This window comes from Chaetodon trifascialis, chromosome 6 (assembly GCF_039877785.1).
Source record: "Chaetodon trifascialis isolate fChaTrf1 chromosome 6, fChaTrf1.hap1, whole genome shotgun sequence".
In the NCBI taxonomy this organism is placed as follows: Eukaryota; Metazoa; Chordata; class Actinopteri; order Chaetodontiformes; family Chaetodontidae; genus Chaetodon; species Chaetodon trifascialis.
In genome coordinates this window covers 4,271,942-4,290,876 of record NC_092061.1, presented here as the reverse complement: position 1 = coordinate 4,290,876, position 18,935 = coordinate 4,271,942, and the positions used below count along the sequence as shown (strand labels likewise).

At 43.2% G+C, this 18,935-nt stretch overlaps 1 protein-coding gene across 2 annotated transcripts in view; it reads left to right on the top strand.

The window, feature by feature from the left end:
- Positions 1–18,935, top strand: part of edil3a (EGF-like repeats and discoidin I-like domains 3a) — a 109,412-nt gene that overhangs the window by 48,095 nt on the left and 42,382 nt on the right. For both annotated transcript variants that reach the window (XM_070964273.1, XM_070964274.1), the window contains exon 4: positions 10,289–10,402. In XM_070964273.1, coding sequence (XP_070820374.1) covers positions 10,289–10,402 — 114 coding nt within the window. The remainder of the gene's footprint in view (positions 1–10,288; positions 10,403–18,935) is intronic.

Here is an 18,935-nt window from a genome sequence, read left to right as displayed (position 1 = left end):
AACTTCTTTAGGAGCCACCAGAAGACAATAATCGACTGCCAGTTGTTCCTCACAGGATGCTGATTGGTCCACACCAATGTGATCTCGGTACCTGCAAAACTAAGTGCAACTTTGTCACATTTAACTGCATATTGAGTATAATTTGAAAATGTTGGCAAGCTAAACTAAAACAGATTTATTTCATTTCTAGGTAGCTAGCTACGCAATTTTAGCTGCACTGGCAGCTTTTGGAGATCGCAGACAGAAGCCTCAGATCAGGCAAATCGGCACTCGCCCTCATGAGCGACGATCGCTATGTGTGAATTTTCAAAGACCTGATCTGAGAGATGAGCTGATACCAGGATATACCTAGAAGGAAATATCTGAACCTGTCAGTGAATCAAAATCCTGTCGTGAGAAATCTATTTTGACAGACGATGACAGCAGTAAAGATCTGAAGCCAATGAGAACGTGAGATACAGGGTGGGGGAAATATCGAGGGGAGGAGTCGGAACCCCTGCAAGACAACATCAGCAAGCTCCTCCGTACTCTTTTCTTTTTCATACTTGGTTTTTCTCTGCAAATTAGCCCACAAGCAGCTTGGATCCTTCACTTCTTGCAGGCATCCATTTTTGGAGGAACTCCAAGCTCCTGTCTCGCCCGTAGTCTTGCATCATTTCCCATATCCCTTCTCACATGTCTTTTGATGAATAAACTTAGCTTGGAGACCTGACAGGCTTGTCAGGGATTGAAAAGCCTCGTGATGTGTGACCCCCCCTGCCACTGATTACTTGTGTAATGCGTAAACCATAACAACTTCAAGATATCCCTTTATTAGACAGTCATGTAATGTGATCAGTGCAGCAGTGAGTCATATAATGTGTAGGTGACTTAAGGTTTGATTGTCTTCAATGTTCAGTCCACAATCCTGCTGACATTTGTCATCATGAAAGACAATATACTATATTTCTATGTTATATATATACTCAGATAATGTGGTCTTGTAAGAACAGAGGTCTCTCGCTCACCCCATGCTTGCTCTTTGCCCATCACCTCCCTCCGCTTTCTGTCTGCATTTCATACCATTTAAGCGTCCCTCAAACATTCTAGTCAGCAAACCTCAGTGATGTTAAAGAGCGTGTGGATGACACGGTTGTTCCGAGGTAGATCAGTATTCCCCCCACACACCTGCTGTGGAGGCTCCATCTGTAAGCTTAAAATCACACTTATTTCCTCCGAGTGTCATTCTGTCTCCTAGCTGAGGGCTCTTCACATTCTGCACACCCCAGCGTCAGAGGAGCCCCCCGGTCTGCATGTCTTCGAAATGATGAGTGTTTTGCTTCTCAGAACCACTCTGCAATGCATCCTAAGATACCTTTTCAAGGGCTTCTGGAGTGCTGCTGTGAATAACTTCTCAGTGGGCTAATCCCACTTCAAAAAGAGAGTCCTTGGAATACACTATTCTTAATCCTGAATTCACAGCTTCATGCATCAGCATATCCCTTGAAACATGCAGCATGCACCACTGTGAAGACCCTCCTTCGTATAAGATGAGATTTTGGAAATTTCAGCATTGGAGATCAATCAAATCAATATTCTTGCTCAGCGTAGATGTGTATAACCAAGGCTGAGACGTATCGCTGTGGAAACACATTTCAAGGATACATCGCATGCACTTCTTTCAGCTGTTTGTGGGACTTCATCAGACCACAGATAGGAAGCCTGTCTCGTGTGGTGATAGTCACTTCAGTGGGACGGATGAGGCAGGGACAGATTGACAGGATAGATTGACAGTGGAGACAGACACTTCCGTGTTCTATCTTCTATCCCTGACTCAACTTGGAGAGACAGGGCTTGTCTTGGCCTTGTGTAGTGTGGACTAGACACATTTCACTGCAGCAGGACCTGTCAAACACAACATCCAAGGCCTATCGCCCATGTGCAGCTCTGAGGGCATGTCAGCACTTCTTTGAGTAAAGTAGCATTATAGAGCTATCCAAACTAGAATTCACATAGGCAAGCAGCAGTCTGTTCAACGTAGATCATGTACGTACATGCACGTCTGCTGCTTCCATATTATGCTAAAGCTCGTTTGAGCATTGAACCGTGAAAGAGATGAATGAGCAGCATGCACACCGACAGGAGGGAGGAGATTAGATATGACGTGTAGGTGGAAAACACTGCGTTTATCTGACTTTTACTGGTAATAAAGCCGTCACACATGCAAGCTACCGAGGTGTTCTATCTTTGCAGATGAGACGTGAGCAGCGGGTTCTTTTATCTCCGCCTCTTTTGAGCAAGCGCTGCGTTCCATCAAAACTGACAAAAATCAGGGGAGAAAAAGTAAAATTCACAAAACAAATAAATAACAATGAGCCCTGTGCTCATTGTTATTTATTGATAGATGAGCAGGCTAATCACAGTGTGAAGACAAGACAGGACAGCACAAGATATGCTGCCCTTATCAGAGCTGCAGCTCCATGATTGGCTGAGCACGTGTTTGTATTGTTCCCGTGGTGTTAATACAGTATTGTCATGTGTGCGCCGTGGCACGGGAGGCAGGAGATGCTGTGCTGTGCTGTTTTGTGTGTCGGTGGTCACTGAGTAAAACCATGGGCTGCATGCACAGAGCTGAGAGGTGTGCAGTGTATATAAAACTAGTGCTGTATATAATGTCCTTGACGTGGACCCCATATTGAAACATCAATGTCCTTTATCCTCAGACATGAAATACTCATAAATGTTTTTTCTCATAAAAAGAGCTCTTTCATATAGCTGAAAGCGAACGATTGTTCATACTCAGACCAGCAAGTAATGTGAATCGCCCACTGTGTGTTTTCCATTTTTTTCCCTGATGAATTCGTTCTATGTGCAGGGATTGCAGCATCAAATCCGACATCGACACCATCACCATGAATCACGGCGTCGGCAACAGCCTCACCCACGGGAAACCCTACCCCCTCTTAAAAAAAATAAAATAGGCTGCTTACCTCCAAGGAAGCACGAGTGTTGAAGGTCAGGGGTTAATTATATGGCAGGCATAACAACCACTTGTCCACTTCATTCCTGCCAATCACTGGCCACAGAGGTCAAACCGTTGCTTGGATAGAGAGGTCAAGAGGATGAGGTTGCCCACCAAACATTCGTGAGTCCACCGGACATAAAAAACATATACGTTGAGATGAAACATCCCCGGGGATAAATGTGCTCTAGAGAGTCCGGAGACATAACACAATGAGACATTCACCACATGAAAGTCTTCACTGACTTCCAGTTGTGTGGCTTACAGTGTCTTGGCAGAGGAGAAAGAAGGCTTTACTCAGTTTTACCAAACATCGGACTGTAATTTAATGAAGGAAGTGGGTGAGATGTAGGGGCAATACTTCTGGGACATTACCTTTCATTCTGCTAATTAAGTTTGGGGGCTTTACAAGCGTGAGAGGATTACAAGCTATTAGCAGGCTTTTATTTCAATCATTTATGTGATTTATGTTGTTGTTTGGGGCCAGTTGAGGCTTTCTGATGCTCCTGCATATATATTTATCCATCCATTTTCTATGCCGCTTATCCCTTTCGGGGTCGCAGGGGGGCCGGAGCCTATCTCGGCTCTCAACGGGCGGGAGGCAGGGTACACCCTGGAGCGGTCGCCAGCCGATCGCAAACACACAACCATTCACACTCACACCTAGGGGCAATTTAGAGTCACAAATCAACCTAATGAGCATGTTTTTGGTCTGTGGGAGGAAGCCGGAGTACCCGGACAGAACCCACGCATGCACGAGAAGAACATGCAAACTTCACACAGAAAGGCCCGACCCGGGAATCGAACCTGTGACCTTCTTGCTGTGAGGCACGCGCACTACCTGCTGCGCCACCATGCAGCCCCATATATATTTAATCCTGAAAGTTCAATGCTTTATTATTATGTTGAATTCGTGTAACACCACAGACAGAAAAAGAGCTGTGAAGCTGGTCAGCTCCAGCAGTTTTGAGCAGAGTAACGTACCTACAGATGTCAGCAGCAGTCGGGTTAGATGCTACATGGTGTTGTTCTTTACCGCCTGGTTTACGCTGTACCTGCCCCTTGGTTTGTCACGCACAGTTAAACCGCGTCTTGTTGTGTCAGCTTTCTGACATAACTCAGAAACTTGGAGGTTAAAGTGAAATTTCTGAACGTGTTTTCAAAGACATTTTCTTCCTTGTAAGAAAAATCTAAAAAACATACTCTACGTGTCTTCTGACAGCAAAAATGATCCCTTTTCTAACTTTGGTTTGTGTCTCATGCGAAGTGTTTCCCCTCACCAATTACTGCGCAATTATTTCCGCTCATACGGTCACAAAAGGTTTCACACACTTGATGGAGTTTCATCATCTTTCGCCTCTTCTTTATGCCACATTTACGTCTTCAGTGACTCTCCTTTGTGCAAGATTTGACACAGCACCTTTACTGTTGAATGAACTGGAAAGCAGATTCATGGGGCTGTGTGTTCGTGAGGCGGTAGCAGGTGCAGGCGCTGCAGAGGTCAGTGCAGCCCTGTGGAGAGGGCACCGGTGACCGCGGGCCTGTTCCTGCTCTCTGGCCACACCATAGCCAATTTAGTACTCGCAGCCAGTGTTAGCTGCTGACACATAGCACTATTCATTGCTCTCATTACGATCCGGCTGAGCCACTTTTTAGAGAGCAATAGAGGAGCAAAGTCAAGGAGCGAGACATTCCAGTGAACCAATGAGAGCATGGTGAGAGTTGGTTAGGTCTTGGGGTTTAGCGCCGTAGCTTTAGGAGGCTGCATCTGTGTGCAAGGATTAGAGTTGATCATGTTAATGATGATAACAGAGAGTTTATGGTACTCATCCTTTTATTAATCTTAATTTGAATATGTCTCGCAAGAACAACCACTGAATTTATAAAAATAAAAACCAGTGCAGCACAATACAGTACATTCATTAATGAATTAAGAAGAAGTGCATTGCGTTGCAGTTAATCCACCAATGTATGTGCAGTGGATGGACAAAATAACACGAACAGCTTGAAAGTATCACAATGCCACTAAATACAGTCTCAGTTGAATCAGCCTCATCTTGGCACCGTCGCAACAAAAAATGAACATTACAGACTTCACTGAGGTAGTGTTATTGGAGAGCCAGTGTGTTGTGTTGCATTGGATTGTACGCCTGGTGGTTTTATTGTCTCCGTCCACGGTAGAAATCTTTACTCAAACTGGCTTGTTAAATCGTTATAACCAAGATAGCATCATTTCCATTAAAGTGGAGACATCGGTTGCACGATGTTGTTTTACCACGCTTGAGCCTTTAATGACATATTTAAATGTGGAATGGTAGACTTTGACTATTATTAGTGGAGGGACACTCCCTGGATGCTTGCCTGTAACTGTGTTAAACGAGTTGTGTAAACAGAGTTTATTTACCTGACCACTTGGCTATCACATCCTCCCCTCTTTCCATTTATTCTACCCTCTCCTCTCTTTCCTTCACGGTTTCAGTCCCTCGCATCCTCTCCATGCCGCTCCTCACCTCTGTTCTCTAGTTTCTATCGGCTAGATTAACTGCATTCCCTGAAGTAATCCCTTTTCTCCCACCTGATTTGCTGGCAATACACCGCTTTTAAGTCTCACTTTCTCTGCGCTGATCTCCCGGGGGCTGATGGCCCCTCATAAAAGGGAATCACATTGTAAGATGGGCTGGCTGTGTTTCCTTCTCTCTGTGGTGTGTTGTGCTCGAGGCTATTTGACTTGCCCATTTGGCTCACCTTTGTGTTTGAACCTACAGTACAGGTGGCAACAAAGCAGGATATGAGCTTAAAGGAAAAGCATCACTTATTTAAGTGGTGTGATTGCAGTGGTGCAATAATAGTGGATTGTGCTGTGTGCACAATGCACCGAGGGTTTTCTTTTTCTACACTACTGTACATTCAAGCACTGTGACTGACTGGCGACCCCACCTCTCGCTTGTCAGTTGTTATTGGCTCCGTAAGGATAAGCAGGTATAGCTAACAGGTGGATAGATAAACATTAATGTTTCAAAAGCTTTTTTTTCTCGTTTTCGTGCTCCTTTGACATTTGAGTTAATGGGCTCTATCGAGAGTATTCTGCTCACTCTCCACCTATTATACTCGAGAGCACGCTCTGTTAAGATGTACAGCAACTTTTGTGTCATTTATGCCAAGATATTCACATTAATGCTGTTGCATTTAGTCACAGATGGCTCTACATTCTGCTAATGCATTGAATTCATTTCATTTCAATGTTCACAAGTGGCTATAAAATCACATTTCCATTTGAGCGTCCCACTAAGGCAATTAGTAAACACCAAATATTCCCCGTACAAATTACTCGACCGTGAAATGCATGAATGATGTGTCTTATGGCCGTGCTGTAGCCGTGATTAATAACTGGATTCATTTTTTTATTGTTGTCGCAGTTGCTAACAGTAAGTGGTTCTTCAGGATTATAGCCATTAAAAACTCCAAAACTGAATTGTTTAATGAGGATCAGCCATTGTTGTAGAAGGCGGGCTCTTGTTGGCATTTTTCAGGTCAACAGTTCTTAACAGGATCGCAGGGTCCTTCCAACTGGATTATTATTATCATTAACATAATCCCCCTTGATTGCCGTAACCTCCCATAACCAAGATGTTTCCTTAATGACAAGCGCTCGGTTGTTCATCTCTGCGCTGCCAGGAGGGGGCGAGTTTCTTGTGTTAGTCATGCTGGCTGTTTTTAGATTTGTAATTATATCAGATTGTCCTGTGCTATAGCTCATCAAAACGCAGTGACGGCAGAGACCGGAGCGTAAAGACACTCATCTGTAAACGTGAGGAAAAAGCGCGAATCGCATATGAAACATGACAGATAGTGGAATTAGAGAAGTACAATAACAGCTGATTACTGTATGCTTTGCGTCTGATTATAACCAGCAGCCAAACCCGAACCGACCCCATTAATGACAGACCGTGGGTCAGTGAGTGATTTGCTCTCTTATATGCATCAATAAGGCTGATTTACATCATGACAAATGCCTGATCTTCAACATTTTCCATCCTAATTTCAAGAAATGACATCAGATAACTGTTTGAATGTAAGTGTTTCTAATGAATATACAGATGTCACACGGTTGTTATTGTTGTAACTGAGATGAAATCAAATTTGTCCCTCTCCACAGTCCATATCATACATACAGCGCACCTCTCCAGTCATCTCGTATTGGTTGAGTCTCCGTGGTGCAAACCATGTAGAATGAACTGCGTGGTCCCCAGCAGACTACAGATGACAGTTGTAGTTGGGGACTGTGAGCCAACTGTGCATTGAGGCTTTAATAGCTTTATTAAATGCCTCTGAAAATGCCTTGGGAAGCAGACGCTGAAAAACATACAGATAATCACAAACCATTCATGCTGCGGTAAAACGCAAAAATAAGCCAACTCCACTCATGATAAATGTCATCTGCACAAATCTTCACAGCTTGATATGCAAAATAATTGGGTAAATACTGTATGTTACACTTATCTCTGTTATAATTTATATGAAAGTGGACTCTGCAGTCTGTCTTTGATCTGCCTACTTCATGTCCAGCATAGTTGTGCATTGATACGGTCTCTCTTTCAGGAGTCGTGTTTTAGTGCCAACTGTGAAAATCTGCTCTTTTGTTTTGCTTTGTTTGACACAAGATGACATGCTGGCTGGTAAAACTATTTTCTTCAATCTTCCCAACAATGTTGCCTTAAAATACACAAACATCATGCTCATAGTGTTGGTGTTGTGCTTCATGTGCAGTACATTCGATATCTTATCTTGCACCTCATTTGCGTGGCGGTGTGCAGCAGCAGAGCTTTAACAAATAGCAGGACGCAGGTGCCGCACTAGGCCAGAGATATACATGCTTTTAAGAATGCATTTGCATGAAGGCTGCCTCGCGTGTCATGCATCTGGGTAGTTGTTGCTAGAAAGCTGCTCTGGTGAACTGACCGGCTCACTGTGTGTGTTATGTGGTGGACATTTGAAAGCACTAGTGGTGCATTCACAGACCGACAGAAATATACTTGCTTTTGTCACAATGTACTTGATTTAGGGGCCTTACATGCCATCTACAATGGCTGTTTTTCTGCTGTGATCTCAGAATTAACAAATTCTCAAGTGTCAGGTTTATGTAAATGTTTATTGTTTAATCATCCAAATCTGGAACTTCTATATGGCGTCTTCTCGAGTGTTATCCTCCACTAACACGCATAGCGCATGGGCATGTATGTGAACAGTCGCATTCACAGTGCAGCCAGCTGTCTGCACAGGCGCGTGGTTAAAAAGCACGTACGTGTCCGACCAGAAGACACAGCGGGGCCTCGTCTCGGATGTGCCGGCTGTGTGCGCACATGGAAAAATAGATGGAGTAAAAAGGTGGTGTTGGGTGGTTTTCTAAACGTCTGCTCTGTGCGAATTCTGCACATCCAGGCAGACACACAATATCCCCTCATGCATGCCAGATAAATGAAAACAAAATAGATGTGTTTCAAGTTCAACCTGCACAACTTTTCTATGGTCTTTTGGGAAAGGTTTTACAGCTCAATTTCATCAAACATCTTTTCACCCAAATACAGCTGCCTCGCGGGGCCACCAACCACGAGCCATTTCTCATCTCTCCCTCTCTTTCTCTCTGTTATTTGACTCTTTTCTATTTATTTATTTTTAGTTCTCTGCTCTGCTGCAGATTAAAGATGCTGCTGCTTCCAGTCACAGTACCTCGGTGACCATTAAGTGAGAAGACCATGACTATATTTCTCCTGAGCTCGACATTCACCGGAAAAAAAGATGTATTTTGAGATATTACAGATGTGCCCAAGTGACTATTATAGATATTGTAGATACAATCTCAGAGAGACGAAGCAGCGTGACAGACTTACTTTAATCATGTTTCACTTCCTTAAGCTTTCCAAATCTCAAGCCTGGTTACATATTCATGAGGCCAAAATGTAGCTATGAGTCACAGCTGACTCACGGTACGTTTGAGAGGATTAAAAGTCGAAAAGCAGCCATAGGCAAGTTTGGAAATTATTAGAAATGTGTTCAAAATTGTTCGAAAGTTGACCCTTTTTCATCCCTCCCTTCATAAACTATCCATATTGATCCCTTTTCCTTAAATGTACCAGCACAGCAGAGTGCAAATGGCTGTGATGGGCAGCGCTGTGGGTCTGTCACTGTCTGTTGTTGATTAGATGAATCAACGAGAGGAGAGCTATTTCACAAAGCAATTATGCTGATGATAATTCAGTGACAATTTAGCATACTGATACTCTGCTCAGCTCTTCAGTGTTTCTGTGATACTTCAGTGAAGACACTGAGGATATTGACCAAGCTTAGAGCAAAATGCGGTGCCAAAGTTTGTGGCATTGCTATTTTTTTTATTTAGCGTAAGTATTTACTCGCACTACAGATGTAAGTGAGTCTGGGCGCAGTTCATCCGATTTGCACAAATAATGGTTGAGTAAAATAAATCTGAGGCTGGCTGTTAAGACTTGCTCGTGTTTGGAAAGCGATGGAGCACAAACAAGACTTTTCTGCTGCAGGACGGAGTATTACTGAACAGAAGCAACAAGAGAGAGGCTGCATATAAACAACATCCAATTCGATGGCCTCTCGGAATTATGAATATGAATAATATTCTGTGAATATTACATATAAAAGTCAGTTCTACTGTTTTGATTAGTTTATTGGTATAAACAGATGTGTGGCCCAGCTGTGGCCCTTTGTTCAGCTCCCATTGCAAACGCAATTTGCCTGTGAAGCACCCAAAAGAGGGCTGCAACTCCTCCACAAGATTATCTGCATCATATACACTATATTGTTTTTATTATCATTAATTTATCACCGGATCCATGTGACTACTGGCAGACATTCCCAGAAACTGACCAATCAGCAATAATACTGATCATTTCTTATGTGGCTTTGCAGGATTTAGCAAACATGCTTTGCAGCGCACTCACGTTGAGCAGTCCTCTGAAAAGGATGATAATTATTTCAATTAAAAAGAAAGTACACTGGGTTAATTGTTCTTCACATCCAAAAACTTGGGCCTGTGTTCGAGCAATAACAGCCTCCCACGGAGCGATGTGATTTATTAGTATCAAGAAACCAGTGTCTTTGTGAGAGCTTCTGTGGGCAGACAGAATCAAGTAACACACACAGAAAATTCAATATATGCTCCCGACCAATGCATTTTAATGAGGATGAGGTCTTTCTAATTGCCTGCATGTCTGCTTCAAATAAATGAATGCACCTTTTTTTGTTTCTCGCCTCTTTCAGATATCAACGAATGCGAAAGGGACCCGTGCAAGAACGGGGGCATTTGCACGGATCTGGTTGCCAACTATTCGTGCGAATGCCCTGGAGAGTACATGGGGAGGAACTGTCAATACAGTAAGTGCCCATGTGTCTTTTTAAATGTTTGTCTTTTAAGTCTTTTACAACCATGCATCCAATTTAACAGCACACCTGATGCTGCACGTAATTGCACCGTAGCAGTTGTGCAATATAAGCGAGGCAAACTGATCGATCAAAGACGCCTGACCGCGCTTCAGAGGATGGCGCACCGATCCTTGATGAAAAGATTTTCAGAGGTTGTTCAAGGTTGCTAAGTCTTGAGGACATTTCTTTGCTTTTGGATCTGTTTTGTAATATCCATTATTGTCATTATGCAGCAACATTCTTCTGTGTTCAGCAGTGTCTGACAAAGAGTTTGAAAATGTCATTTGAAAGGTGTTAATTTTAGTCCACATTGTGTCTCACACAATTTTATGAAGTTCAAGGATTTTGTAATACATAAGGAGAAGAAGGAGAAGGCTGGAGTTTTGTTAAGTACATGTTTCTTCCCTTATTATATCTGGCAAAACATAAGGGGTTGATGTTTTCTGATCCTGGACGGGATGATTCAGGTAAAGTGCGCACATGAACTGAAATGTCTATATGTCTAAAGTCTTCACATTTTGCCTAATTTCCATGTTTTCCAAATTAAAATCATTAGAAAAAAGCATTTGCTGACATCCATCCATTGAGTTCAGTACATATCAACTAAAGAAGCAGAAGCATCTGATGTTCCAGACCAACAACATGAAAATGAGATCTGAGCAACATAGGATGTACAAACGTATGGACAGCCCATGAATTTCATTAACATCATAAAAACCAAATTCCTCTGTCTATGAGTTTAATAGAAAACACGAATAAGAAGAAAAAATGCAAACACAATAGGTCCTAAAGCAGAATAACAATAGAAAAAAAATCCAAACATTTGGGTGCTGAGAGGTCACGGCCACTTTGGGCTTGCGAGCCCTCATTTCATTTAATTTTTTTTTTGTCCAGTGGCTGTGCAGAAAGAGAGAGAGCTCCATCGAATCAAAAGTGTTTTTATTTTTGTCGGAGAGCTCAAAGGGTCCTCGTGTTTATTATGCTTTTTGGGGGGATTTTGCCTTTTCAGCCTGCGAGTGTATTTGGATTAATGTATCAGTGGACCCGGGGCCCCGAGCCGCCCCTGTGCTGCGACTCGCAAATGAATTCATCAGCTTTTCTATCTTACTGTAGGTGCAGCACAGTTGTTCTGCAGCAGCCTAGAAATTTTGAAATAGAAATTTGGCGAGTTACTGTAGTTGTTTTGATGAACCGGATAGCAGAAGGCAAAGGGAAATTTGTGAAGGATGGAGAGGAGGAAAGAGGCGCAGACAGACTGGTTGGTTGGAATAGTAAGTGAAACACTCCAGGAGAAAGATTCAGTCTTGCTGATTGAACATATGCTAAGCTCCGTTATTTGTTTAATGATGCTCATTTCCATCTTCCCATATAAATTCAGTATTGGTCCAGCACATTATTCAACCATTAATTCGCCTTCAGTTATTTTCAAAGTTGCAGTCTGTAAGAATTAGGTTGCTTTGTTTTGCTTCTGCACTTCATTTTGACAGTTGCTGTGAGCTGAAAGTGCTGACTCAGCTTCAGTTTGATGGTGTTTAAATCCACAGTGGGTGAAGTGTGCAGGAGACTTTCTATACATGTCCCAACGGGTGGAAAGGCCAATAAGTCCCACAGTTTTGACCCAGTATAGATGTTAACAACCCCAAAAACCCAGCACTGTTACTGTTGTTTCATTGAAATCCTGTGTGCTGGACTCGATCCAGACATACTCAGACCTAAAGCTCTCAGACTGAGCTGTGTGTTATCTCACAGGGCAGTTTCTTACAAAATGTCTAAAGAAAACATTACACAGACAAATAAGTGACAAAATCGCAGCTGCTCCTCTGATATCAGAGGCCATCAAACCTCCCTCAGCCACATTTCTCAACATGAATGATATGAATGACAGCTAGCAGGATTTTATTAGGTTCATGTGGAAATGTAGTCGCATAAAGTTTGAGAATTTGGACTCAAATCAAAGCAGCTCCAGATTTTCAGTCCTTACTATTTACTCCTTATGCTGAAACCTACACTCCCCATAATGCATCCCTGCCTGGGGAACTTAACACGTGAACAGGTTTTCAGCCATCGAGCCCAAGCTGAGATACCCTGATGACATCACTGTGACATCACTTGAGTGGTTTGAGTTATTATTCTAACTTCTTCGGACAAGCTGAGCTCTCCTTGTGATGATTAAACTGATCCTATTGTACAACAGTCGTTGAACGCCCCTTTAAAATCAAAATCTTCGATGTTGCCATTTAAATGCATTATTTGCTGAATGTGTCGCAGCCTCAGCATAAGAAGCACCGTCGGTAGGCTCCTCCATGAAAATCCCATACATAGAAAAGTGTAAAATTGCTGGAATGTACTTTTTTGCAGGGACTCGTCATCCACTCTGACTTGTTCCTTCAGCCCACGTCGGGTGTGTGGGCAAGTCGTGCACACACATTGGCTGTTGCAGATTAAGCAGCTGTACATTTTGTGGCCACACCAGAAATTTGAATATTTTGTGAAGGCAGCAGTGAGCTTTTGGCCGGTGCCTGTCTGTTCAGTGATTCTGCTGAAATAATTACGGCGCCGTCAGTATTGATTCCCATGATCCAATGGAGAGGGAGAAGTGAGAAGAAGAATCATATCTGTCACTTACCGACATGAATCCCGGTGAAATATACAGGGAGGCATAAAATATAATGAGATAACACTTGGCACAAGCTGCCTCAGCCTTTCTGCTGACAGAAATTTGGGAGTTGCTGTTCAGAGACATTCGCGTTCAGACTCTAATATGGGTTAAAGATCCAATATTGAAGAAAGCTGATGACTATTCAGGGCTCTGTTTTCCAAAAGCACTTTAAGGCTGTGGTGATTGTATAACCATCTGTCTTGAGCAGAAACTAAATCAGCTGAAGTACACCAAGTTTAGCTTGAACTTACTTGCACCCTGTAACATCAAATAACACCCAGTGGCCTCATATCAAATAAAGCACACCGAGCTGTGGCTGTTTACTGCAAATTAGCCCAAGAGTTCATGATGCTGATGATTCAAAGTGTGAATAGTTTTATTGTCTTGTTTGTTTCAAATCTCTTTGCATTGAATTTATTCTTAACCAGCGGCTCCCAAACTTCTCAAAAACGCCTCCCCACGCCTTCACCACGAAAAGCTGCGAGCTGAGCAGCTGTTACTCCGATTTCAGTCCCTTCGGCCGCCGGCGTCAGCGTTTCTTTCAGCTCTAATTACAGTGACAGATCTTTCCATCACTTCTTCTGACGGTCACGATTTCTGACCGCAGAACCCACGAGTTGGAAAGTGTGTCACGTTACAATGACAACCAGCCACCGTGAGCCTTCGTCAACAGTCTTAGCTTTGTCATAACTGCATATTAAACATATTTGATTTGAATCTCAGTGAGGTAAAAATGGCCTTTTTCATGTGGTGGTGGACCTCGGCCTGTCTAGTGTGAGAACGACTGGTGTGTCAGGTTACTTCACATCTATTAGAATTAATTGATCATCCTGTTCTGCCTCATGGATAATGTTGACAAGCTGTGTTTGTGCCCTTTTGTAGTTTTGATGATCAGTGCTATTGTCATTGTAGAATCAGGAATGCACCGATATCACTTGACAGGAAGGATCCTGAGTGATGAAACGCTCAAACACTTTGTAAACAAACAACTCGACTGCTCATGTTTGATCTAGTTATTCAATAAGCTTCAGACCACCTAAAGTGTTAACGCTGGTTTTTCCACCAGTAGTTTATTTTTTAACAAAAATGTCTAAAATGTCCACTCCAGTACATTTCTTGGACAAAATTGCTAAATTAAAAAAGGACTGTGGATTTACTTTATGGGCTGTGTAAAGAAAATCAATATCAACCAATGCGTCATCATCAGGTTTTTTCAAACCCCCGAATAACAGCACTGCATCGATGGAGATGTCATAAAGCTGTAATAATGTCCATTACTGCACACATGCTGCCACACTCGTCCACCCACATACAGTAAAATCCATGCAAGTTCATTCATCCAGTCTCATTTATCACCTGTGGAACGTCGACTGTATGGCCGCCGTCTGTTTGCTGTGTTTGTTATTCTTTTCCCCTCTCTGCCGCATGCTCATTAGTATTGGTGTGCTGGCATTAATTTCAGCGGGGCTCTAATTTGTTTAGGCTGCAGGTAGGGCTTGTGGGAGATGGATTCAGCTGTCACATCACGGTAGTGGTGGCGTTAGTGATGTGTGCTGTCGCAGGACTGATGTATGCTCGGGGGCCAGCAGGCCAAGGCCCGGGGGCTGGCTGGCTCTGCTGCTCTGATGGACGACTGGCAGGCAGCTCGTTAAGAGTGGCCCATCGTTGCCGCAAGGTGAGAAGGACCGCGACTTTGGAACAGTGTCTTGCCACAGCATCCACACAGAGTGCCTGACAAGAGAGCTGCACAAACTTGGGGGGCATGGAGCCACTGCAGGGGGGGGTGTGGATGACTCGGGGGGGAAAAGAAATGGAGTGAAGCTAAGTTGAATGAGCGTGATTTATGTGGAGAGAAGAAACAAGAGTTTGCTGATGCCATCACGCTGAGCTTTATTTCACTAAACCTCAACTTAGATTCACTTTTAGTAGTTGCTTCCTGCTGTCGTTAGTAATGATTGATAACATCTGAACGGGGACATGCTGGAAAAAGTCTGAAAAAGATTTGTCTGGATTGTCAACAAACATGATGCTGCGTTGATGCAGCATTGCTCCTCGGTTGGGTAACATCGGTTTGTAATGAAGAAGGACAGAAATTCCATTTTGCTTTCAGGTCTTCAGTCAGAGTGGTGCTGTTTAAAGCTTGAGCCTGAGTAGCATGTGTGTAAACCCATGAGGTCCCTAACAAGTTGGGATTTGTGATGAATGTTTCATAGTGTTAATTGACATTTATTTACATTTGGTCAGGGGATATCACCTCAACCTAACATCCTTCAAACTGCTGTTTACTGACATCTCTCAACAGCTTTTTCATGGATTTACAGAAAATGATGTACGTACATTCACAGTTCCCAGAGGACGAATCCTAATGACGTCTCAAGTTTTCACATACGGTGTGAACAATCTCAACATGTACAACATGAACTACTGTAAAATTTTACACAGACATAATTGCTTATGTGAGCAGCACTTTGTGTTTCGTGCTAAATACCAAATGTTAACGTGCTAATACTCTAAACCAAGATGATGAACACAGTAAACATTACACATGTTTAACATCAGCATACTAGCATTGTTATTTCAGCATGTCAACATGCTGATATTAGATTTAGCTTGAAGCAATACTGTGCACAAGTAGTCAAGTCAATTTTAATTATAGCCCACTATCACGAATCACAGGTTCCCTCAAGGAGCTTTACGATATGTACAACATATAACAGCCTCTGCCCTCAGACCCTCCATTCAGTTGGGGGTAAATCCCTGTAACAGAGATAAATGTAGATCAGCAAAAATCACAGTATGATCTATGATGACGACATGCATATTTATATTTTAAAACATGAGTGAAGAGTATGTCGTCGGGAGGACAATGAGCATCTTCAGGTGCAGCCAGATAGGACCTGAGCCATGCAGCCTCTCCACTGAGGAGACCTGGAAAAAGGACAGGCCACACAAACACAGAGGAGGCGAGCAGCATTTACACAGATAGGGGGACAAACAAACACAAGGAGGGAGCGAGGGACAGGATAACAAGCAAACTAGGGAGAGATGAGCAGAGGCTGACTCTCCCGGGGGACAGTCATCCAGATCCAAGCATCTGGATCAGCCAGAAGGAGGTCCCAGGACGGCCGATGATCCAGCACAGAGGAGCCCGGGTGAGAAGAGAGGAGGAGGAACAAACTAGAGAGAGGGAGAGAGAGGAAGAGATAGAGAGAGAGGAAGAGAGAGAGAGAGAGCTTTCCCACAGCTTTGCAGAACCATTAGCATGTCTGTAGACCGTTATCCTCAGAAAGAGATAACATTCAATGCTTCGTGCATTTTTAAAGCGCCACTTGTTCATCTTTCTGCAGCACCTGAAGATTTGAGTGGAATTGTCGCTGAGCCTGCAAACATACCTTCAGCTGTTTAAATACATGCATGCTGCTCGGTTATTTTCATAGTTATGGCTAAAAATGCTAGAAAGAGAGGAACATATTCTAATCAATGGACCAGCGTGTTTGTTTGTTTTCCTGTTCATACAGTTTGGATTATGAGATATCTTTCGGACATATGAACCTCCTTTGTTGAGGCAGAAAGGCACATTTTTCACTGTGTGTTAAAGAGAGAAAGATACTAAATTATACAGATATCCATTGTCCCCAAATTAGGCAGAGAATGCTGAAATGCAAATGTGACTGTAGATGCAACACAATGATCATTTTGGAAAGTCGCAGCCCACAATCTGACAAGGAGGGACCCCCCGTGGGTTTGAACAGGATGAGCGAGTCTGAAAATGGAAGCTGTTTGTCCTTTCTCAGGCTTGTTAAAAGGACCAAATGAAGTTCATCCATCAGATATCGAGAAATCAGAAGCTTCTCTTGGCTTCAGCGGCAGGCTACCGCATCCACCTACACCATCCTCTCATCAGTCTGGAGGCGATGAGTCACACACAAGAAAGAACTAGTGAAGCAGGAGTAATTTACCATAGTGGAATATATAAACACATCTCTGGCAGCACACACACACACACACACAGATATCGTCTTTGCTCACATCCAGCCTCCAGTCGATCCCCCTGGACCGTCCTCAGACATTACTCACTGTCTCCACAGCTCCCTGTTGCCTAGAACCCCACTGTTTTAGCAGCTGGATAAGTTGAGCCAGGGCCGTTTTCGCTCTTCCATTCTCCTCCGACGCTCTCGGCGCTGCCAGTGTCATCGTCTCCTGGTGTGTGTGTGTCTCGTCTGTGTGCGTGTCAGTGCTGAAATGCTGAGGTGTTCAGCTTAAATGGTGGGGATGGCATCACAGCCCTGCGGTGACCATCGCTCCAGGCTTCCCCTGAAGGCTGGTTTACACGGACACTCGCAGCTCAGCCGACGAGCAGCGCCTCTGGCTGAGCTGAACGCGTAAGATATGTCCTCACTCTTTTGGGATGCTTCCAGGTTCCCGCAGCTTTTCCAACACTTGTGGTTTTCAGGCTCTTAAGTGCACACATTTAATCATCTGTGACCAGAGACACGCTAACAGGAGAAATCAAATGAGTTATGTGCATTTTAATCAGGTCCGGCATTGTTCGCCAAAAGAAGCAGAATAAATGATGTGTGTCCTCTCTTTATTGCTCTAATCCTTTTCATCCCTGTTGTCATTAGAAATAAACACCAAGAACAGAGTGGGAGGAATCCCGCCCACATCATATCCATCACTAACTAGATGCAGGAGTTATCTTTTCTCCTTTGTTGGACCAAACCATCGTTCCATTCAGAAAATGAATTTGAGGAAGACAATAAAAGTGAAAAATACCTCAGACTGTCATGTCTATTTGTTTACTGCTGTTACACACTAAAAAGTTATTGGGAAATAAATCCCATTTAGCTGCACACTTGAGGATTACATCCAACCTCATGACTTTCAGATCTGATAGAGGATTAAAAGCCCCAAACGGCAAATTCAGGTGCTTTCTGTGTGTAGCACACACTGCAATGCCATTACGTCAATACTCTCCTTGTAATATTATTTAGACTTGGTTCTCTGAGCATATTTTGCAGTGGGTGTTAATCTTTTTTTGGATCATACTCGACTTTTTCTTAGAGTAAAATCTGAGAGAGGGTGCAGAACTACACAGCATCTATAGAAATGCAAACTGTGTTCATTTAGTAAAAGATATTTCAAAAGTAAAAAAAGACTTTGCTGGAAATCCTCGTGTTCGTGTCAACTTAAAGATCTGACTTAAAGGTTAATTAAAATTTAAGCATCTGTCACAACTCATGCAGCACATTTTCAGTTCAGCTGTGATGCTGTTGAGGTTTGAGGCCGTGGGCTCGAGGAGCAGCGACGCTGGGGTCGATGCATCGAGCCCGGTGAGCAGAATTCAAAGTGACTTTGCGTCACCTCTCAGCTGTTTTGTTCTCCTTCAAATTACACTTTGCAGGAAACCAATTTCTAACCTATTTCTAAGTGATTAAGTTCCATATTACAACTGTGAATGATATCCAGTGGAGAGACAACACAACTCTCCACCACAGTGCGTTTAGGCTGAAGGATTCTGAAGACCTGGAAACACATCTGATTCACTTTTGATGGCACTACGCCACAGCTGTTTGGATCTACAATTCAAACCCAGTTCAGCTGTTTAGGCTGTTTTCTCGGCACACCTGAGTCCTCGATTGTGGTGCCTTTCCAAAGGATGAGAGGTCTTATAGTTAGAGGCAAACCATCCTAATTCAATCCGTCCTGAGCTGGTGGAATCTCACAAACCGTAATGTGTTTTGATAGAAAAGCCAGATGTTTTGCGTGTGAATGAACAATTAAGAAAACCTCATTTTGGGATCAGTGGCAACTTTTTAAAACTTT